Source organism: Lepidochelys olivacea (assembly GCF_965140295.1).
Source record: "Lepidochelys olivacea isolate rLepOli2 genome assembly, chromosome: 12".
NCBI lineage: Eukaryota > Metazoa > Chordata > Testudines > Cheloniidae > Lepidochelys > Lepidochelys olivacea.
In genome coordinates, this window is record NC_140422.1 from 8,842,619 (window position 1) to 8,867,145 (window position 24,527).

Sequence of the window (24,527 nt, forward strand, 5' to 3'; positions counted from 1 at the left end):
TGTTGTTTGCTTAATATTTTGCCCATTTATTTTGTTTTTGTGAGGCTGATTTATTTGTTTAACATTCTGTGGCATTCAAAATAATAGCACGTTTGACCTTGAAGGAAACCACAGGTATGTCTTCACAGATTCCCTTTGATATAGGACCAGTGTCAAGGTGCAGGGAAAAATTCAGTAGTGATGCAAACCATGGTGTACACCGCACAAGTGGGCATTAGATGACTGGTGTAAGGGGTAAAGAAGCATCCCACTTGTGCCTATTTGGTATTTAAGTGTGTGCAAAAAAATGTGTGTACCTACCACACCAAAGAAGAAGAAGGAAGTTAACCAGGAAAAACAACTTGCAGGAAGATGTGTGCCTCATTAGCAATAAGTGACATGGCAGACAGGCAGAGTTACAGGAAACAGAACTTTACTACCTTTGCTGACAGGCCAGTCTTGCATGCGGAAGATCTACTGTGTGTGTATAGGAGCCTGGTCTCAGCTTATATGGCTGATCCCCTGGAGTCTCACCAAACTACCTCCCTCCTGAAACCTGACCCTCTTCCTCCAGTTCCACTCATCATACTGTAGAGTGAGGTAAAGCAGCCCCACTCTTGTATTCCACACATTTTTGTTAATTTCTTTTCCTTCTGCCACCTCCTCTTCTTCCCCTTCATTGTGTCAGTTACACTCTTTTGGCACATCCGTGTAAATCAGGAGTAATTCCACAGACTTCAGAGAAGTCACACGGGTATAGAACAGAGGTGAGAGCAGAACTGGACCGCTACTCAATGCCAAATTAATGCAGCTTACTCTGTACTATTACATCACATGCTGAATTTGTCCCAGAGACTTCCATGAGAGTTACACCTGCTGACACTAGGTCTGAATTGGGCTCAAAGTGCTAGATGGTACTAAAAGTCACATGGTCAGAACAGCTGTGGGATAGGAGGTTAAGCAGGTGTTGGTTTGAGGCCAGAATTCACCATATCTAGGGCATGGCAGCTGATTCTAGAAGGAATGATTGATGAAAAGATGCTAGGACATACAGCCATTCCCAGTGATCCTAACCCACTGTGCATACTCCTGACAGCACCATTATGTCATGCCATTGGAAAACCCTCTTACTTCACCTCTCTGAAAGAGGACACCTGTGAATGCTATTAAAAATGATGTTATCCTATATGCGCTGCCAAGAACTCGAACACTTAATGCACTTTTGAGAGGAAATCTGTGAGTAAGAGGGAACACACATGACTAGCACTGGCAGAGAAATAAAAAGCACAGGGCTGGTAAATTTATGCGTGCTCCATCCATGGATGTAAAATGGCAACAGCAATTTAAGACTTTAAGGCAGACTCTGAGGAATAGAATGGTCGATTTTTGACTGCAGAGTGTTGGCAGGTTTTTCTCCCCAGGGTGGCTAGCACTGATCTGAGTGGAAGACTGGGCATGCAGTTAAGTTAGACTACAGACTAATAGCGTAGGAATGTTGGATTAAAAAGTGACAGGACAGCATGCATATCATCTCGTATTCTAAGAACCATTACTGTAAAATGCAATTGAAAAATAGATATTAAAAAAAAAAGGGGGGGACCAGCAGGAATGTTGAGTGACTTAGTGGAGACGGGCCCAAAATGAGGTTCCAATCCTGCTCTCTTTGAAGCCAATTGCAAAATAATGGGAGCAGCATCGTACCCTAAACTCCCATATTCAAATTTTATATGTCATATATCCTCTTTGGGATTAACAAACCCTGCACGTGAACACACATGACCTTGGTGATTTGGAATCAGATCCAAAGGCAAACTGTCTCAGGTTCCAATTGAATGGTCAGGCTCAGTTTGTTCTAGGCACTCGGATACCACCGGGACAAACATAGTATCATTCTAGCGGGTGGGGAGCGGTATTCCTGTGAACTCTGATTTGAACCTACATCTGGATCCCAGGCCTGAGCTCTTCCTTATCAGGGAATTTCTTTGTCTCAGCCAAAGGTTACAGAAGTGCTTATAGGAATAGGATAAAACATTATTTGGTTTAAAAGGACATCCGCTCTTGCCCATTGGCGAACCACTGCCCTTGAGAGGTAGAGCAAGCAACTTTACATGAGTACACACACTGGCAGATCCACCCTCCCCCCAAATCTGAAATGACCCCCATGGACTATCTGCTATTCCATGATCAGGGAAGGAGGGGGAGGCTAAATGGAGTCAATGAAAGGCCTAAAGATAAGTAAAAACCAGCCAGGATGCCACAAGAAACATGTCGCAGAAAAGCAAGCTGGATGATCACATTTACGTGATACGTGACTGCTTATGCTCCCTTATATGTTGCTGTGTATTTCCTTATGGGCTCAGGCACAAATTCTGCTCTTGTTACAGCCTGGGCACACCTACTGAAGCCAGTGGGGTTGTCATGATCTAACAGAGAGCAGAAGTTGACCCTAGCTCTTTTTTTGTACTTTTCCAAACTTTACACTTGAAATCCAGAATATGTGAACCTGGTACCCCAGGCCCAGCTGATTCCTGGCTGTCTCAGAATCTCAGCATGCCAAAGAAAGATGTCATGTGGGTCCTGACTCTCCTGGTATGTGATGTCCCAGAGTGCTGCATTCTGGGGCATCTCTAGCAACGCCAAGGACAGTTTTTAAAGAGAGCCAGTGATGTGATGAATGGACCTTGCGGCCCGCTTAGAGGCGTCATTCAGCACGTGGGTAGGGGCTTGAGTTGGTTTTGACATTGCAGTACACCTTTAAGAAGAGGTCACCTGCTCTTCCTGCTTATTTACCACCTGCAGTTTGTTCCATTGCAGCTGTTTGCAGCATGGAGACTTTGAAACTTTCTTTTCTTGACATTGAAACTTTTCTTGACATTGAAACTTTCTTAGAGTAACGAGGATGCCTTCAGGTGGGGAGAGAAAGGAAAGAGCAGACAAGCTTTTTAGTGGAGGAGTTACTGTTTACATGAAATGTCCTTATTTGTGAAGAATGAAGGGGGCGGGAATACCCCTCCAAGTGTGTACTATATTCAATGAGCAGAATTATTTCTAAGCACCTGTAGAATGTTTCCCAAAGGACTTTCCTGAGACCACAGTTGCTCTTTAACATTCACCATGTTGGCATAATCCGTAGGCCTGGGCTGTAGCATTGTTAGGTGCATTGCAACATGTCGCCCCAGGGGGTAGTGACCGGGAGCCAGTTGGAAGCCATTCTCCCCAGCCCGTAAGCAGCACTGTCTCCTGGCAACGTTGTGCAATGAATGTGGTAATTCAGTACCCAGGCTGACTTTGTAAATGCACAGCGGCTTTTTCTTGGGCATTCTCTGCTAGTAGGATACCATGGTGGTTAACTGAGCTTTGCATTCCTGGGATGCTGGCAAGAGTCTTGGAAACTGTCTGAAACGGGCAAGATCCAAGTTCCGCTGGCTTCTCCATCCCCGGTCTATGACATGTCGTTTTCACTAGGGTGGAGGCCCAGGAGTTCCTCTGCTAAGGTTATGAGACTGTTTTCCTCCAGGGCTGCAATCAGCCTCTGTAACGTGGCTCTCTTGCCCTCTGACTGGATAAACTTGAGAAGGAGCTGGTACGCTTGCTCGTACAATCCCTCTCGGTCATATTCGTGGGCCAAGTTGTCGATGACAGGATCCCGAAGGGCACGACAGTTCTTCTGCAAAGACCTACCCACCTGCTTCCATTTCTTCGACACGAGCTTGGCAAATTTTTGATGGTCATCTGGCGTGAGTGTTCTGTTGGCTTAAAGGGAACACGAAGTGCTTAACACGTTGGGGTCCCAGTTCATCACTGCACTGACACAATGCAAGGCCATGTTAAGGTCTACATAATATTTTGTGGAGCAGAGACCTCAGTATGGTAAAGGATAAAACTTAGTGTGTGTGTAATGTATTAAACTCTGTCATGGAGTTGTACCCACCCTTTGTTAGCTGGAGTTTTCACTAACTCACTCCCGGAAGAAGCATTGTGCGTCTTGTGCCACACAGTGACAGTATTGAATTTAAAGGAGTAAATTCTGCATGAAGAGGGAGTTATGCACAGAGATCTGTGCTCACTGAAAACACACCCAAATCAGCGTATACAGGAAAGGGAAGCCATGACAACTGAACTGACCTGCATTAATCATTCAGCAATGCTGATACTGTGACCAACTTCCTCACAGCCTCCAGGGTAAAAAGCCAGCTGATTTCAGTTACAAATTTCAGATTTTGAAATCAGTGCAATAGAAATTTGTTCTTATCGGATTCTTACATTAGTGCTAATCCACCATACAATATCTGATTGTGGGGATCTCTGTAAGCACAGTGTGTAATTGCTCTTAGCGTTTCTTAGTTGCTTTTCATTTGTACCTTTGGTTGTAATAGAAACTATAAAGGGATGCTGCTGTTTGTGGTATTATTAGCAGACCTGATATAATTTGTATGTGTTTATGATTCATCCTGAATGTTGATTTTAAATGAAGTATCAGTGTTTCGCTATCAGCAGAAGAGTCATTACTGTTGAGAATCGTTTCTCCCCTCGCCCTGTCTGGGAATATGAGAGGTCACGTCCTAGGTAACTTAGATCTACAGGTAGTGACTATGTGAAGAGAGCAGGGTGCATGTTTTACAAAGACTGCTGAGCAGGGAAGGGTTTGAAGTCCACAATTTATACTAATGAACATTCCGTGTCCAGTCATTCCAAAGGACAGTGCTATCTTCACTAAGTGGCAATTAGTAGAAACTTATTTGTGACTGTTAAAATGTGCCATCTTCCGGATTTGGGCATCTAGCACCCACTTTTAGGACTAGAGGATAGCGACCTGTGTAAGGGAGAGAGTCTGTACTTAATAACCTTTCCAGCTTGATGTCCAAGGCAGCCATGTGTTTAGAGTGCCCCCGTGAGGCCAGTCCTGGCTGCACATATTGTTAAGCTGTCTCACACCAGGGCGGAACTATACGTTTGTTTCATGGGGTTTACTTTTCTCTTGGATGTTCCCCTTTACCTTATGCTATCAGTCCTTGCCCTTTTAAAACCCTCAGGCTCGTCTTTCTGATCTTTTTCTCTGTTCCTTTTCTAAACACTCTCAGCTTCCTTCTATATCTGTTGACTCCTGAAATAGTGAATCAGGGAGGGCAGATCCCACCCTGCTTTTTACCTGTAAAATCCTTATATGGGGCTAAATCATACTCAACAGTGACCCAGGTGGGCTCTGCCCACAAACCCATATTGCAGTTTGAGACCATTCACAAATATCTCTGATCAGGAAAGAGCCAAGACTGGAACAGTGGGGATGCGGCAGCTCACAGCTGGGGTACACTGGCAGAGCTGTGAGGGGAACCCTGGATGGCTATCTCCCCAGTCAGTACCATTCGTCCTTCATTTTCAGGGGCCCTACCTTCATGCAAGGGTTTGTCTCGGAAAATGGAAACGTCTTCCTCTTACTTGTCCATTCAGAGCGCGGTTACACTGGAGTGTTTACAGCGGCCCCGATACAGCTGCGCACCTGTAAGCTCTCTAATGTAGCTGCCCGAAGCCGAGGGGAGAGAGCTTCTCCCATTGGCTAAACTACTCCAGCCCCCGCGAGTGGCAGTAGCTATGTCGGCAGGAGAAGCTGCCGTCCGGGTAACTTAACGTCGCTCCTGGGAGGTGATTTATTCCCGTTCCCAGAGCTGAGCCAGGCCACTGACTGACCTCACTTGTGTGTTGCAGAGGGATATAAACCCTCCTGCGTCAGGGCGCAAGCATCAGGTAAGGCTGTGGCTGGAGATGGGACACTGGCTGGCACAGGCCAGGGCTCCAAGGTGGCACCAGGCATTTTCTTTCTCTCTCTCTCTCTCTCTCTCAGGTGCTTGGCTGGCTGATTTCTGTGCATTTGCTCAGAGACCAACTGATCATTATCTGGAGGATTGGGAAGGAATTTCCCCCCAAATCAGACGGGCAGTGACTGGTGGATTTTCTTCTTCAGTGTGGATGTGCAGGTCATTTGCCAGGATTATCTGGATACCTCTCACTGAATCATTTCCCTCCTATTGTGGGGGCCTTGGGCACTGGTGCACCTGGGTCTCTCCTATTCTCTGCCTGTAGCATGTAAAAGTTCAGTCTCCTGTGGGCTGTGATACTTTGGTCTCAGAGCAGTTATTGGATTTAGTGTGCGGGTGCTGGCATGTGGTACGTGGTAGGACAGGTTAGATGACCTAGTGGTCTCTTCTGGCCTTTAACTCTGTGACTGTAAACCAGCCTCTCATTAATGGGATTGGGAAGAACCTTTGGGAAGAAGCTCAGGGTAAATTCTATCCCACAGCTGCCTACTGTGGGGTTTCTTGTACCTTCCTCTGAGGGAATGTCTACGCAGCAGTCAGGAGGAGTGATTGCAGCATGAGTTAGCTGAAATAACAAGAGTCGTGTAGACGCGATGGCACAAGCTAGCCGCGCAATATGTCCTGGGTTGGACTGTCCTCGGGTGGCTAGCCCATGTGGCTGTTTTTAACAGGCTAGCTCCGTCAAAGCCAGCTGGGTATGGTATACCTGCTGCAATCACACCTCCTCACTACAATCTAGACATACCCTACAGTGCCTGGTGCTGGCTACAGTCAGAAACCGGACTGCCTTGGTCTGACCCAGTATGGCAGCTCCCATGATCATAATCTGGGAAATTCTATTCTTGACTCATCCAGAAACAGTCCTTACTTCCCTAAACTTTCTCCTTTATGGTTTGAAGAGTGGAAGACCCAGGGCTTTAAGATTCTAACAGCTCAGTTCTAACCACTCACCAAATTGTTGTTCCTGAAAGGTGAAGGTGGCTCCAGGGGGCAGAGAGCTCCCCCCAGAACAATAAGGCAGAGATGAGGAGTTCAAAGAGTTGCAGTTGTTTGAAGGGGTCGAGTTGTTGCTCTCCTGTCGACAAGTCAGGCTCCTGAAAGATTCCTCCAGCTCTGCAATTTCCTCGTCCCTCAGGCGGTCGGGCTGTAAGGCAAACAGTGCCAGTCATTGCTGGTGCATTCTCCTTCTCATGAAGTTGTCAAATCAACACCAGATGCCTTTCTGAAAGATATGCTTTGCCTAACACAAGTTACTGGGCTCAATACAGTTGTAACTGGATGAAATCTATGGCCTGATATACTGAAGGACAGACTAGATGAGCTAATAGTCCCTTATGGGTTTACAGTCTATGAATTTGCACTAAATAATCCTCATTTTTTAAAAGGCTCTTTTCCCCCAAACTTTCCCCTATACTATTTTTCCCCACACAAGGGCGCAATAAATAAATCATAAAGTGGAGGGAAGCTCATTACTGATAGATACTTGTATTCTAGGAGCACCCAGAACTCCAGTCTCCACTGAAGTCAATGAAGCTATGTTGACTTGCGCCAGCTGAGGATCTGGCTCAAAGAGTAAGTGGCAGACCTGGGAAAAAAGGCCAGGAATAGAGCAGGCTGCATCTCAGAATTTGTTTCATGGGTAATATCGACACTTCGCAATTTAATTTTTGTTCTGAATCAGAACAAAAACCAAACATTTTTTGAAATTTCTTGTGAAACAGAATTTCCAAATAATTGTGATTGGGGAAAACTTTTGTTTCAAAATGGCAAAATTTCATTTCCAAATTTATTTTAATTTATTTTTTCATTTGTATATTATTTTTGGTCATTTTTCCATTCTGTGTCAGAAGTCACTACTGCTACTGACATGTCATGATATGTTGTTCGCAGTATCATAGTAGCCATGTTGGCCCCAGGGTATGAGACAGACAAGGAAGGTGAGATCATATCTTTTATTGGACCAACTTCTGTTGGTGGGAGAAACAAGCTTTTGTACTCCACAGAGCTCTTCTTCAGTTCTCTTTTGTTTTCTTCAGGACCTCAATCACCTTGTCTCGTGTCAGAATATGACGTAATTTAATAGCTGAAATATTCTATTTTATTTTAAAAATCATTAAGAGCAGCAGCTACTTAGTACTGACTGAAACATCATATTGTCTGTTCTAAACCAAAGTGTTTCCTGTTTTCTGTTATAATGAAACAGTGTGACGCTCGGGCCAAAAATTCCTGACCAGAGTTAACCAGGAGTTCGGACTCCTGGTGCCCTACTTTAACCACCAGGTTACATACACATTAGAGTGAGGATTAGTCACTGCACGAGTCTTTCCCTTTAGCTAATGGTCCTTAGTACCGCGTAGGGGACAAACACACAGGGGAGAGCATGCTCTGTTGCTGGGTTTTTCAGATTTACACCAATTGAGTCAGTTTTGGGAGCAGAGAAAGAATCCATCTTTTCTTGGCTTGTCTGCTAATTCAGCAAAAAGACTAGGAAAGGAGCAGGAGGCAAAAACTGACAGGATGCATAATATAGCCTTTTGTTATCTCCCATAATGACGTGTTTCATTTCCTGGCAAAAAAATCAATCCAGAGATGCACTCACCCCCAGTAGGTACAACAGATATCTGGTTTTGGGGACACTGAAGATGTTTAATAGCTCCCATTTTGAGCTAGTGCAAATTAAATTCCAGGTGAAACAAGCATCTAAAGACAGCACAGAGGCAAGGAACAGGAGACAGAATTCAATTATTTAATCTATTTCAGAGGCCCTATACTCTAGTGAGCTAAGCGGATCCCAAAACAGCAGCCTCTAATATCATTAGCAAGGTTTGGAAACTATTCAGGAATGCTTAGCCATCATTTGCCAGACTATTAAAGCCAGTTGCTGGTATGACACATGTAAAACTTGCATCTCTCTCAACTGGAGTGGGTCCACATCAAGGATAGCAGCCTCCTACTGCTGCCAGCTCAGGTTTTAGAGGTCTACGTCCTGGTGCTGAAGGTCCCAGTTCAAACCATGCTGACAACCTGTGATGAATAGTGGTTGTGCTTGCCCCAGTTTTTAGGAACTGTTCCAAATGCTACTTTCAAAGGAGATGTAGGGGAGGCAAAAGCAACATTGGAATAGATGGTCTCATGAGTGTAATGTGGCACTGCTGGGTTTTCTTACTGATTCACTTATCTGGCAATTCAGGCTTGTTTGTGCCTCAGTTTACCCTCCATACACAGGTATAATAGAATTTCCTGCCTTACAGCAGTGCTGAGCTTTAATAGATGCTTGTTCAGCACTTTGAGACCCCAGGATCTAGAGACGTGCCAAGTATTACAGGCAAAATATTTAATATTCTGGCTGTCATTTATTTATCCTCAGTACTTACCTGGCCCTCATTGCCGTAATGTCTGAGCTCCTCACATCCTTTGATGTATTTACCTCATGGCACCCCTGCATGGTTGGAAATTTCTATTATCCCCATTGTCCAGATGGGAAACTGAGGCACAAGAGAGGCTAACAGCTAGATTTTTAAAGGTATTTAAGTGTCTTGTGGCATTTTCAAAAGCACCTTACTTTTGAAAATGTCACTAAACTCCCACTGGTTTCAATGGGAGATATGCACCTAGGCACTGCTGAAAATCCCACTAGGAATCTACCTGCATCTTTAGGTCCTAAGTATCTTTATATATTTGGCCTTAGGTGACTTGGCTGGGATCACACAGGAAATACATGGCAAAACAGGGACTTGAACGCAGGTTTTCTATGTCCCAGCTTAGGGCCCTAATCACTGGACCATGCTTCCTTCTAATGTACCTTTTCGTTGTAGATACATTCCAAACAGCGCTCCTCCTCGTTCAGCATGTGGTCCAGCTGCTCGCTGCCAGCCTTCAGCTCCACTTGAACAGGTACGGCTGTCATTGACAGGGTGACTTGGAGGTGTTTCTGCAGAGACTCCTGGAACAACCCGGCCCGGTAGCTCCGAAGGAATTTGCGGCAGTTCTCTCGAATGCAGAATTTAAGCTGGATAATCAGGTGCGGCTCACTGCAGTGCACCTTGAGCATGTCGACGCCATGCAGGCCGCCGGTGGAATCTGGCACAGAAGAACAGGCAGAGTCAGTTTCTTGCCATGAAACAGATTGTCCACGTGAGCTCTGCCTGGGTGGTGACTTGCTCTGTCTCCTCGAACTTTTGGTGACAGACCTGTGCCTGGATAGCCTTTCTCTGTGTGTGTTTGTTTTTATTTATTTTTATTTTTTCCTGTATTATAAATTATTCTGGGTTGGGGAGCTTGTATTTGAAAGTGGAAGGACAGAAGTAAGCTTTAACTGACTATGTGCTATGCATGGAACCCATTTGAACTGAAGCATTCAGTCCAAATTACCCCACAGCTGAATCTGTTAGAGATCCATTAATATTGCAGTTCACAGACGGGGGCATTATCTGACTCCCTGCAACAGGGAGAGACCATTCACATTACATCTAACGTAGAACACAGGGTGCACTCTGGTGCTTTGTCTGCACCAGCACGATTACCCAGTAGTAACAGCAGGGGTCAGCAGTGGAAGAAATAAACCTGCTGAAAAGAGAGGAGCTGAAATCAGCAGGGAAATCAAGTGTAACAATGCTATGTGCTCAAACTGCAGTTAAACCACCCATATGCAGCTGCACCGGGTGTCAGCAACAGGTAATTCTGCTGGTGTCACAAGCCCAAGGGGAGAAACTAACTATGCTAAACTGATTAATTAACTTTAAGATCTAACTACGGGGCAGGCAGACTTTACCTCAGAGGAGATTAAAGAGGGAGTGTTCCTCTCCCACATGGCCAGACTGCTGTCGAGGTAAAGCTATAGGTGAGATTCCACAAAACATTTTACCTGTGCGCTTCCTGCTTGCAACCCCAGTCCTCCTTCAGCTTTGTCTACACTAGAAAGAGTTTGCCAGTATTGCTATTCTACAAGACTGGCTTCACCAGTCTAGGGTATACCAGTTCCCTGAACAAAATAAGCTATACCAGCAAAAATACTATGTCAGAATAACCTTGTCTACTCTAGGGCTATTGCCAGAATAGAAATGTCATTAAATCACCCACCGAAGCGACACTGCTGTACTGGCAAAAGTTTCTAGTGTAGACCAACACTTAGTAAGGTTTCAGTCATGCACCTTCAATGAAATTATCCTTTTATTCCCTTGTTCCCTCCCTTGTGTTTGGAACTGTGGCTGAGATTTTGGAACTGTGTCCAGATAGTGGCTGAGATTTTGGAACTGTGTCCAGATCCCTGAGGCCGCTCTGAAAATCTCAGCCAGTGTAAATAAACCCTATATCCAAAACCTCTCTGTCTGAGATTTTGTCTTTACTGCACACAGATGTATCTGTTACACAGAGATAGCTAACTCGATGTAAAATCCTAATGGAGACAAGGCAAGGATATTTTTTACCTCAGTGTAGTTAGCCAAAGTCAACCCCCACCCTCACCCACCTCTCAATGTAGGGTTGGTGTGATGTTGCACCCCATAATGCTTTATGGAAATATGCTTATGAATGTATATATGACATAACTGGAATATGTTTTATACTACATATGCCATGTAACCTATCTCTGCAAAGGTTATGATCTACTGAATGTATTCATCCTATTCATATGCATGTATCATTTTTATATTCAAAGTTATGAATATTGGCTGTGTACTTGTTTGATTTTAAGTAGTCTTAGTAACACATTTAGTCAGCTTCTTAAGAAAGGAATTTGCAAGTTAAGTGCCCAATCAAGAAACACTTAACGGACAATGGAACCTTGGAAGACTCCAGTCCACATAAGGGGATGTTCAAGGTAGCATGTAGGCAATGACTCCAACTTGTAAGGAACTGAGTCATGCATGGACATGTGACTTGCCCATGTGACTCCAAAACTCCATCTTGGAGCTGTATTCTGCATAGGAGAGAGGAGGGGGTCTCTACCTACAAGAGACAATCTATTTAAGCCCCTGCGAGATCCCTCCATTTGGTCTTCAGCTGGCTCAAGAGATAGCCTCTCCTCCCCAAAGGATACCTGAAAGAAACTGGAACAAAGGACAGTAACTACAGGGGTGTGAGTGATTGTTGGACCCAGACTAGAAGGAGGCTAGTCTGTAAAAAAAGAAGCTTACTGGAACATCTCTGAGGGTGAGATTTCATCTGTAATCATTTTCTTACTGTATTAGGTTTAGACTTGCGTGTTTTATTTTATTTTGCCTGGTAATTCACTTTGTTCTGTCTGTTATTACTTGGAACCACTTAAATCCTACTTTTTGTATTTAATAAAATCATTTTTTACTTATTAATTAACCCAGAGTATGCATTAATACCTGGGGGGGGGAGGGGAAGGCAAACAGCTGTACATATCTCTCTGTCAGTGTTATAGAGGGCGAACAATTTATGAGTTTACCCTGTATAAGCTTTATACAGGGTAAAACGGATTTATTTGGGGTTTGGACCCCATTGGGAGCTGGGCACCTGAGTGTTGAGAACAGGAACACTTCTTAAGCTGTTTTCAGTTAAGCCTGCAGTTTGTGGGATGTAGTTCAGACCTGGGTCTGTGTTTGTAGCAGGCTAGCGTGTCTGTCTCAAACAAGACAAGGTTCTGGAGTCCTAAGCTGCCAGGGAAAACAGGCTCAGGGACAGTCTCAGCACATCAGTTGGCAGTCCCAAGGTGGTTTCTGTGATCCAACCTGTCACAGTTGGTTTCAATCAGCTATATTGAGGTAACAAATATCTGTGCCGTGTCTCAGCTCAGCAGCCTATGTCCTATGTCAAAGTGGATCTGTTTGTGCCTCATTAGTCCAGAGCACTCGAGTTCAGCCCTGGCATCTCTAGGATCTCTTTGTTTTACGTGTATGACAAGGCTTTTGCCCTGCCGTGATGTACCACTGAGATCCTTTATGTATTACTGGTTGCATCACAAGGTGAAGTTTGGAACGGCTGTAAGACTGGGACATCTGGGGAGAGAGGCATTCAAATTTGCTGTTATTACTGATAAATAAATGCCCTTTGCCCTGTATCTCTGCCTTCTCATTCCATTTATCAGGAGTACAAAGAGGCTGATTCAACTGAAGTTTGCACAAGAGTTTGATCTGGGTGAACAGGTACTGTACAAACATGGAAAGTTGTAATGAATTGCGTAAAATGATCTTTATGGCTGTTGCATAGGAGACGACTTTGTGCTTATCTGCTCTGAATACCCAGGTCTCATTCCTTCTTTAGGTCTGGCAGTACAGTGCAGAATGTAGTGCAATTAATACAGAAATGGGCAGAGCTCTTGTTCACGTATATGGCCAGATTCACCAGTACAATCTGACTGCTTTGCCCCACTTTGGTGATGCAAAGCAGCCATAAATCTGGCCTAACCAGGCAATCAAGCCAGGTTGTCTGCTGCTTTGTATCGCTGGAGGAGCACAAAGCATTTGCAGTGTGCCAATGAATCTGGCCCGATATAATTAGATTGGTGAGAAAAGGCAGGTTGTACTTATAGAAACCCGGCTAAAGGACACACTGGAGAGTTGGTTGTACAGTAAATGATTGACGCTAAGATATTCATCATGGGGAGAGAAAACAAATGTGATAGCTGTTTTAAATTATTGTTATCCAGGGAGTCAATATGCTGCAAAGGATCACAGCTGAGATGCTTCTACTGTAGCTCAAATCCTGTGTTGGTGTAAATGGGCACCATTGCATTGGCTTTGTTGGAGTTGAGCCCATTTACACAAGTAAAGGATTTGGCTCAATATGTTTGATAAAAGGAAGCCGAGAGCAAATTATCGGTCCTTTGCCCCATGTATTCTTTCACTGGTAATTTTTCCCATATCCAGAATTTCCCACACTTGACAAGTCTAGTTTTCTAATGCAGGGTAAGTGAGGTTTCATCACTGGGCTGCAATTGTGAACCCAGGAGTAAAAAGTCGGGTCAGCTGTTGTAGCCAGCTGCAAGGAAAAGTTAGACTGGACCAAATTCCTTTCTGTTGAAACTCCACTGACATTGGAGGGGCTAAAATTGTCCTGTCTTGGTTTCAATGATTGTTCAAAAAAAAAAAATCTGGACTCTAAGCAATCTGCTAACTTTGTGATCCAAGTGTAAACGATAACGATTTGGAATCTGAGAATAGTGGCGATCTCTTCCCTCTAGTGTATCAACGGCTAAGATACTGGGATGATCCGATGAAGTGAGCTGTAGCTCACGAAAGCTTATGCTCAAATAAATTGGTTAGTCTCTAAGGTGCCACAAGAACTCCTTTTCTTTTTGAAAAGACAGACTAACACGGCTGTTACTCTGAAATACTGGGAAGGGTGATCATATGAGAGGAAGAATGGCTTTGTGGCTTAGGCACTGGATTGGAGCTGGGTTCCATTCCCCACTCAGCCACAACCCTTAGGGCTTAATCCTGCAAGGTGCTCAGCTTTCTGATCCTTCTCCAGCAAAACACTTGAGCAGCAGCTTAATTTTAAGCATGTGAGTAGCCCTATTGGAATCCTAATCTCTCAGTGCACTAATTTCCTATCTGTGAAATGGGACTAATGCTTCCTTTCTCCCACCCATTGTTTCTTGTCTATTTAAACAGTCCCTCCCCTGAAGAGTTTACAGTCTCTTCCTATGTGTCTATACAAAGCATAACTCAATGGCAACCAATCTCATTTGGGACCTCTGGGTGTTATTGTAGCACTAATAAATTATTAATAATATATCCAGAGTGCACTTATCTATGTCTATGTCTGGTGCTATCAGTGCAGAGCTCTGATTTAACCAGTGTGACATCAGTTTTACCTAGTGCTACAATGAAACGAAGAGAGAAGGATTAACTTTATTATTGGACAGTAAGTGGTCCAGCAGGTGCAAGGATTCTGATTGCCCCAGTGCTTGAATTCAAGCCTTGGAAGATCATGGCTTGAACTTCTCTGTAAAAGCCCTGAGAAGTCTACAATCTTCAATGAAATTAATAGGAAAGGATGGGATATGACCCATGAAATTGCAGTTAAGATTCCTAAAAAATTCCCTGTGTTGTGAATCTGACACCTTTCTCCAAGCACCAAATCCCTTGAAAATTAATGTAGCAAGTAAAGAAATAAGACATTGTGACGTTTCCATTTGTATTCAGTGCAATGACACATACCTGCTAAAGCCAACTTGAGGGCCTTGAACACGCTAGACTTCTGGTGGGAGCTTTCATAAAGAGAGGGCAGGATAATCTTCTCAGATGTCGACTGGAGGAATAGATAAGCGCTGCCAATCCAGAGATCAGAGCTGTCTGCCATCCTCAGCACCTAAAATACCAGGTATGTGAGCACAGTCTGTTCTGGAGGCAGCCATGACACACACAAAGCAAAGCAAAGTTTGTAACAAGGATGTTAGTCGGAGGTGGTTTTGTTCTATCTGAAAACGTGCTATAAGAGAAAAAACACTAACAGTCATGAGATTGTTATTGGCAAAGCAAGTGTAGCCTTTAAGGGAATTATAATCATTATCTCTTAAAGCAAAAATTGATAGAACATTGTGCACCAAAGAAAGAGTCATTCAGTATCCTACACTGAAGTCCCCCGATGGATAGATTTCTAGTTCAGAGACACCCTGAGTTCAAAGGTGAGAACCTGCTGAGAATTCACCAATCAGGCCTCTAATGATCAGGTCTAATGAGCATGAGAGGTGCTTAAACCCAGCTCCTTTCTTCTGCACAAAAAAAAATATCCAAAGGTAAAATCCTGGCTCCATTGAAGGCACTGGGCAGGACGGTCATTGATTTCACTGGGACTAGGATTTCACTTCAAGGCTTTAGATAATGCAAAAAGGAGGCTAGATCTGGTTCTTCATATTCTCATCTCCACTATGAGAAACCTTCATCTATATCATACAGTGTCTTGAACTCACACTGGTGCAGCCTGGCTCAGTGAATATAGCACACTGGGTCCTGAAGGCAAACGCTGCCACGCTTGGCTAACCCACCAAGTCAGCCAGTCTGGAGAGCCCGAGTCATCTTTGCCAAGGGGATGAAACTGAACTGAATTCTCTTTCAGCGTGGCTGAATTACTGGAATGGGAGGATGATGGGAATTTACTATTTTCCAATCTCTGTCGTGACATTCTTATATCTTTAAAACATTTACCCCCGGACAGTTTCAATTAGAGAAATGTCTGATAAAAGGTCATGCAAAAAATCCCCTTAAAATAATCCTGAAATTCCCTGTGATACTGTCACTAGGTTTGTATTTTGTAACCCTGCGTATGCTTCTTGCCACAGTCCTAGCTTTGCAGCGTGCCTTGCTGGGAAAGCCATTCAATGGCAGCAAGGTGTGGTGGGCGGCCCAGTAGTCAGCCAAGCCCTCAGAAGGTGGGTTTCTATGAAGGTGCTCCTTAAATATAAATACTAAGGAATCATCTCCAAAGCAAAACCAATTTCAGCCATGAACAATTGCATGGCCCAGGATAGGAACCAGTTGCAGACTGCATGGCTTAGCTACTGAAGAACAAGCTCACCTATCAGCAATGTTTTTATTAACACCAGTCAGATAATATCAACCCCATGCAGAGAGGAAATTTGATAACATCTCTCCATCATTGTCAGACCCAGTTTCCAAAGTGAACATGTTTCCGTTAAAATGAAGAAAACTTGGCAGTCTGAAGAGTCGGTAAGTGGCCAGTTTATAGCTTCATCACGTCAGTCGCACGTGAGATGCATGACACCTGACAGTTCTGGATGTTCCAAGTATTGGCATGTTGAGGCCTGCTCCAACCCCAACTGAGGTCAGGGGAAATACTCCCTCCACATCAGTGAGGGGCTGGATCAATTCCGAATGACACAACAGGCTCCCTCCTTTTGCACAGACTGTTTTATAAATGGATGTAGTTGCAACTTGGATCCTGTCTCCACACTGGTGCGTTTTGATCAGCATGACCAGGATACTCAGAAAAGTTCCTTTTTGCATTGTATTCTATCAGCCTTCCCCAGAGATGGCTGGTAGGTCTCGTATATATTCAAATGATAAGACTGTTTAGTCGCCCACCTTATTCATATCCCTACTATAGCTTGGTTGGCTAATTCTAACATTAATACCAAACACAAAAACGTGCACCAAAACTTCCAGGCAAAACAATCCCCAAATCATAGGTGCTGGGGATGGAAAATTCCTATCAGATCATCTAGTCCGGCCCCTGCCAATGCATAAAGGAGAGGGTGTATCTAATAATAACCTGATTGAGGCACACTGAACTTTTTGTTTTCTGTAGCCACTAGTTTAACTTTTTCTAACACACCAGAGATAGAACCTGGGACCATGAATCTGGAGACACTAAAGAGCCAGGCTTGCTAGCTGGGGGCTGTAACAGCGTCTCACCCTCTGTGGCGTGGGTGCAAGGGGTGGGTGGGGCATGTACCACACGCTAATCAGTGGGATATATACGCTCTCCAAGGCAAAGGCAAGGGCAAGGACTATCTCTTAGCATGTGTTTGTACAAGGGGTCCCCAACTGGGGCCTTCAGACACTGCTGAAATATAAATAACAACAACCAGTCCTGAGATTTGTGCTGAAATATCTATTGATCTGTCTAGAGGCACATATCTGTGTGTACGTTGGATGGAAATTTCAGAACTGCCGGAGTGACTTAGGAGTATAAATCCCAAGGACTTGTGTTCCTAAGTCACGTAAATGCTTGTGAAACTGTCACCCAGAGGGGAGCAAAAGGAGGAGATGAGTCCAAGCTGCAAAGTTCAGATCTGGTTCTGTATGCTCCCAATTCTGGTTCAGGTACATGTCTGTCTCCTAGTGTCTAAGAGAGGGAGAGCAAAAGAGAGAGAGTTTCCTAGAAAACTAGGTATATGGGAGGGAAGAGAAAAGAAGAGTGTGATTTAAACTGCAGAGAAATAGGTCACCTTCCACATGCACACAAAAAAGAACTAAAAAAACCCCCAGACAAAAACAAGGTGCAGAAGGAGTGTGGTATCCTGCCTAGAGTTGAACAAGCAATAGATGTTTTGGTTCAGGGGCTGAACTGGCGGGGGGGGAGGAGTGTGAATGGTTCAATTTATCATAGAATCATAGAATATCAGGGTTGGAAGGGACCCCAGAAGGTCATCTAGTCCAACCCCCTGCTCAAAGCAGGACCAATTCCCAGTTAAATCATCCCAGCCAGGGCTTTGTCAAGCCTGACCTTAAAAACCTCTAAGGAAGGAGATTCTACCACCTCCCTAGGTAACGCATTCCAGTGTTTCACCACCCTCTTAGTGAAAAAGTTTTTCCTAATATCCAATCTAAACCTCCCCCACTGCAACTTGAGACCATTACTCCTCATTCTGCCATCTGCTACCATTGAGAACAGTCTAGAGCCATCCTCTTTGGAACCCCCTTTCAGGTAGTTGAAAGCAGCTATCAAATCCCCCCTCATTCTTCTCTTCTGCAGGCTAAACAATCCCAGCTCCCTCAGCCTCTCCTCATAACTCATGTGTTCCAGTCCCCTAATCATTTTTGTTGCCCTTCGCTGGACTCTCTCCAATTTATCCACATCCTTCTTGAAGTGTGGGGCCCAAAACTGGACACAGTACTCCAGATGAGGCCTCACCAATGTCGAATAGAGGGGAACGATCACGTCCCTCGATCTGCTCGCTATGCCCCTACTTATACATCCCAAAATGCCATTGGCCTTCTTGGCAACAAGGGCACACTGCTGACTCATATCCAGCTTCTCGTCCACTGTCACCCGTAGGTCCTTTTCCGCAGAACTGCTGCCTAGCCATTCGGTCCCTAGTCTGTAGCTGTGCATTGGGTTCTTCCGTCCTAAGTGCAGGACCCTGCACTTATCCTTATTGAACCTCATCAGATTTCTTTTGGCCCAATCCTCCAATTTGTCTAGGTCTTTCTGTATCCTATCCCTCCCCTCCAGCGTATCTACCACTCCTCCCAGTTTAGTATCATCCGCAAATTTGCTGAGAGTGCAATCCACACCATCCTCCAGATCATTTATGAAGATATTGAACAAAACCGGCCCCAGGACCGACCCTTGGGGTACTCCACTTGATACCGGCTGCCAACTAGATATGGAGCCATTGATCACTACCCGTTGAGCCCGACAATCTAGCCAGCTTTCTACCCACCTTATAGTGCATTCATCCAGCCCATACTTCCTTAACTTGCTGACAAGAATACTGTGGGAGACCGTGTCAAAAGCTTTGCTAAAGTCAAGAAACAATACATCCACTGCTTTCCCTTCATCCACAGAACCAGTAATCTCATCATAAAAGGCAATTAGATTAGTCAGGCATGACCTTCCCTTGGTGAATCCATGGTCCAATTTAAACTGAAAGTGAAGTTGTTTGGGGTTTGTTTCCAAATTGGGGGAAAAAAAAATCATTTTGAGTCTACCGATTTAGTTCAACGCAAAACAAAATCTGCTTGGTGTTTCTTTCTGGGTGTTTTTTACTTTTTGGTTTCGCTTTTAAAAATGAAACCATTTCAATTAAATACTGTTTAAAAACAAAAAGGCAAAACATTTGATTTGAAATGGTTGAAACCAGATCTGTTGATTTTTTTTTTTTTAAATCATATATTTTTTCCAGCCAAAGCTCTCTGGGGAATTCAGCCAGAATTTGCGATTAGTTTTGGTGCCCGGAAAAAAGCATTTTTCAGCAATTTTACAGTTAGTCAAAAGTATTCCCCCAGCTCTAATTCTGGCTCTCTCTGCTGTCATTGACAGAGCATGTACCCAGTTTTCTTTATGTTGGCTCTCAGCACAAGTCAGCTGGTGGGATTTTTAAACTTTCTCCTAGGACAAAAGATTGGTTTGACATGCAAGTTCCACAGGGGCACCTGGGAATTACACTGTAGATGCCAAAAACAACTCTGAAGGTAAGCAGCACTTTGTCATCCCAGTGACCTTGCATCTTTTTCACGGAACACACTTCCATGACCAGAAGACTTACTAACAACAGTGGGTGGGATTCTCAGAAGCGTTCCGTGTTGGCCTACCTGTGCGCTCAGTAAAGTCATTTAGACTTCCGCCACTGAGCTCAAATAGAAGTCAAGCCAAAGCTGAGCACTTTGAAAATCCCCCCCACTCGGTATGTACACCTGAACAATATGTAATTCATCATCTTTCCTGCCTCGTCTCTTACCTTTTGCATCTGTAACCTGTCAGTTCATACTTAGGAAAAAACTAACACAGGCGGTCATTTTTAGTTTAAATATCAAGTTAGTTACTGAATTGAAATGATGCTACCACTGACTCGGTTCTTTGCTTTGGTCAGTTTCAGTAGAGACCCATTCCAGTTATTGTAACACAAGAAATTTGACCTGAATTTTGTCACACTGTGTTTCAGGATAGTAAATTAGGTATCAAACTATCTTATTTGTCTTTATTATTATTTTACATTTTGGTTGTACTATTGTAGCATCTAGGAGCCTTAGTCCTGGACCAGGACCCCACTGGGCTTCATGCTGTACAAACAGAGCAAAAAGATGGTCCCTGATTAAAATGCAAACAGAATCATCATAGTTCTCCCTTTGATCCTATAGAGAGGCCATTCACTTGGAGTAATAGTCCTGCTATGCAACATAATATTCCCTGTAGCAGAATGCTCTGTTAATAGTTTTTGCATAATGTAATAATCCTAACTTTCCATAATCCCAGCAAATGGCATAGTATCCCAACAGCAGGTATGAACAGTGAGTGGTATTTCATTTTCTAGGAGTTGGTCCAAGCAAAGTATTTTTAATCCTGTCCTGTTAATACACAGATTCAGGAAGGGAAAGGTAGCCATAATAACAACTCTAGCAAACCCATTAGGATCAGCAATACAACGCAGAATGGCTTATTAAAATCAGTGGGATTTGGTTTGCTAATATGTGAAAAAAATATAGTGTGAAAATAGGGCAGAGACTTCCTTCAATAACACATGTTGACTTTAAAAAATCTCCCTGAATTCAGTGGCCCATGTGAAATGAGTTCTGGGAGTCTCATCTTAGTTCCTAGTAAACAAATGCCTCTCAGAAAGCCACCCCACAGCTAGCATTGCTGGCCTGCCAGCAGGAAGCAAAGAACTGATTCATGGAGACTGAGCCCCACCTCTTGCTACATACAGCTGGTGGATGAAGTGAGCTGTAGCTCACGAAAGCTCATGCTCAAATAAATTGGTTAGTCTCTAAGGTGCCACAAGTACTCCTTTTCTTTTTGCGAATACAGACTAACACGGCTGTTACTCTGAAAGCAGGTGGACAGACGTTAAACAGGTTCTGGGGCTGCTTGGAGAAGTTTGCACTGGATTTGCTCATTCAATGCCAGTTCTGTGGAATGGACAAGATCTGGGGCTGTTAATTTGGCCCATTTTCACCAGCATTGTTTTTCCTTGACTGAAAAGGTCCGTTGGGTCAATATCACACATGTGCAATAACTACCTATCATGCTTTAAAATCTCTGGGCCAAATTCTCTGTAAATGAGTGCCACTCAATTGACTTCAACAGCATTTCACCCACTTACACCAGCAGCTAATTTGGCCCTATATTTTATGAACAATAGACACAGCACCAGAAAGACTCAAGCCCCGGTGTCAGACCGATAAATCTCAAAATATTTGTTCCAAAAGATGAAACTCTCTTATTTCACCAAGGCCAGAAAGTGAGCCTACGGGTGGGTGACCCTGGAAATCTGCTTGTTTCAATTTGGTTTTGGTTTTATTTCTTGATTTATGATTTCATAGGGGAAAATCGAGCTAATTTGAAATTAAACCAGTTTGTAAAAACAAATTCCCCATTTGGTTTGGGTCTCGTGGCAAATTTCACGCTGATGGAATTTGGGGCAAAGCTCTCTGAAGCCAGAACTTTCTTGGCAGCCGATTTTTCTTTGCAGCAAGCACAGCTGATTGATCACAGCAAAACCACATTAAATGTCACGCCCACCAAAAAACCACCCTCCCAGAACTCATAGTAATTTACCTTGTCCAGACACCCCTTCTCACGCTTTCAGATGCCCTTCACTTCCGCCTCTGTTCAGAGCAGCAAAGAAAGAGTCACTAAAAATTCCTCCTGGTCATGTGGCTTTACTGAGAGGCAGCTGAAGGCGAGAAACCAGCCCCCCCAGTTTAGCACTGCTGTAATCCTAATACCAGGAGCAAGGAGTTAAAGACAGAAAGGGTAAAATCTGGCATGATGGTAAATCACTGAGGCTCAGATCAAATTTATTTCTGAGAAAGTACATTTCCCTGTGTGCTGGAGTTGTACCTCCCCTTCAGGTTTAGGAATCAATGTTATTGGCCGGAGCACTTGCCAGTCCTATGTGCCTGGGTTAGCAGCAGAAGGCTGTAACTGAGTGCTAAAGAAGGAATTGTCTGCTCTCATCAGATGACTCAGTGAACCAATCAAGTGAGTTTAGGATTGTCTGTTTCAGGAGATCTCTTTGCTCTGACGTGAAATGGCTTTCCATGCCTCACAGTGAATGCAGAACTGTGCACCAAGGTATAATCATTTATGTTCTTGATAAAAATATAACACACAAGTCACACAAGGTAGCTGTAGAAAAGCGCATCCTCTAGTCCTGGTCTTGGGCCCAATCATGCCCTCTTTGAAGAGCCACAAAAAATTACCAGGATTGTGAGAAATGCAAGCCTATTTGGGGGAAAGAAATTCCAGCTTTTGAAGTTGTTTTCGTTTCAAAAGGTTTGACGCTGACCCCTTAATTTTGTTTTAATTTTTCATGAGTTTTTTTTTTAAATCCTCCCCTAAATTTTGTATTAAAGTGGTTATCAACATTTTTCATTTGCTCAAAACTTGGTTTTTGGTCAATTGAAGATTTTGTAATGCTGTTTTGGGGAAAATATTGTAAAAAGCGCACGCCTCTGTTTAATGACATTGTTCACTAAAAAGTGGTTTGTCAACAAAAAAATTAATTTAACAAAAAAGCAGACTTGCTCTAATTCTTTGGGTGGATGTGACATTATCTAATTAAAATATGACCATGCAAATCATCGTTGCTACCACCACTGTTATATAGTTGCAACCAATCTTATACAAAGTGTGATGCATGGCCAGAAAGCGTTAAGCATCCTGCAGGATAAATGACCCAGATTCAATCTTTAAAAACATGTTATAAAAGTATATAAATGGTAGTTAGGGCCATTCCCTGCTAGATAGGCTAGAACTTTGAAATGCACACTTGTATTAGAGGTGATACCAATTTTATGTGTTTACTTATATCATGTAAACAGACAGATTCAGAGATCAAAAAGGAATATTATCATTTAGATGAATCTTGGGTGAAATAATGTCATTGTCTATAGGTCTCTTTAAAGTTTGTGATAGACTGCCTAATGGATAAATTTCCATATGTTAATCTGTGCAGCTAATTACCAGTGATGCTTAGGAAATAGGTCTACTTCAAAATCTCCATGATTGCCTATTGTTCGCCTGAGGACTTCGAGCTGTCAAAGAAGACCTGAAACTGTGTAAGAACGTCTAGGGTCCTGATCCTTTTTATCTCAGATCTGCTTGATGCTTCATGCAGGGGAAACTTAAACCCAAGATTGAGATCTCTAGTCCTAATCTGGAATCACCCTGACTATGAACATTGAACTATAAACTATGGACTATTTCTGAAAGAACTCTTTGCAACTACAAAGCTCACCATCTCTTTGATGAATCTAATCTCAAGAACTGTACTCATGTTTGTATGTATATGGAACTTTTAACCAATACTCTCTCTCTTTTCTTTTTTAATACATTTTAGTTTAGTTCATAAGAATTGGCTGTAAGCGTGTCTTTGGGTAAGATCTGGAGTATTCATTAAGCTGGGAGGTAATGTGTCTGATCCTTTGGAATTGGTAGAACTTTTTTATATGATGAATAAGATTTTCAGTAATTCTCATCATATTTGACTTGGGTGTCTGGATGGAGGCCTTACGACTGGGTTACTTTAAGGGAACTGTGTTGTTGGCTTCTGGGTAACCAGTGAGGTATTATAGAAGCTGGTTTGTGCTTGCTTGGTAAATGGAAGAATTGGAATATCCACCAGCTTTGGGGATTGTCTTCCCCATTCTTTGCAGTTCACCCTAATTGAGTGACCTCAGTTGGCTCCCCTGGGACTCCGGTCACAGTGGGATAGGAGTGCACATGGGATTCAGGAGAGAATCCTGTAATCTCTCTGTCTGCATACAGTTGTTTTAAGTAGTCCCCTCTTTCTTCTCCCCCCACGCACACACATTGGAGCACTAAGGAACGAGGCAGCAGAAGATGGGTGTTGAGCACCTGATGGATCGTTCTCAACGTCATGACAGAGGAGCTTCATTGGCCTCTTCATTAGAAGGTAAGGCTATAGGGTTGATGTACTGCCACACCATGATTCAAAAATCGAGAGTCCGGCCCCAAAAGATTGGGAGTGGCTTAAATATCATGAGATTTTTTAAAAAAATACATGTTGAGTTATTTACTTGCTGGTTGTTGGGCTTTTCCCTAAAATCATGAGGGCAAGTAGCTTCCCCTTCTTTTGGCATGGAAGCTGAGATTCTGACGTCGTCATATAACCTCAGCAGCTAGGTCTTTGCTTTCAGAGCAGCACCAAATACCTCAAGACACAGGATAAAATTGTGAGTTGGCAGTGCTTGATTTAGAACGAAAGAGGTTGGGGTCTATGATGGGAGGGGGTGGGTGAGGTTCTGTGGCCAACAACGTGCAGGAGGTCAGACTAGATGATCATGATGATCCCTTCTGGCCTTAAGTCTATGAGCCTATATGAGAACTCCAGCCTGA

The 24,527-nt window shown here is 43.5% G+C and overlaps 1 protein-coding gene across 1 annotated transcript; it reads right to left on the reverse strand.

Moving 5' to 3' along the window:
* Positions 1-22,149, reverse strand: TRADD (TNFRSF1A associated via death domain). Its single transcript, XM_084644290.1, has 5 exons — positions 21,723-22,149; positions 14,921-15,071; positions 9,595-9,872; positions 6,744-6,936; positions 1-3,732 (listed from the first exon to the last, which is right to left on the reverse strand). Exons 2-5 carry the CDS (start codon positions 15,060-15,062, stop codon positions 3,422-3,424), a joined length of 924 nt encoding a protein of 307 aa, XP_084500416.1. The 5' UTR covers positions 15,063-15,071; positions 21,723-22,149; the 3' UTR covers positions 1-3,421.
* Positions 22,150-24,527: the final 2,378 nt, after the last annotated feature.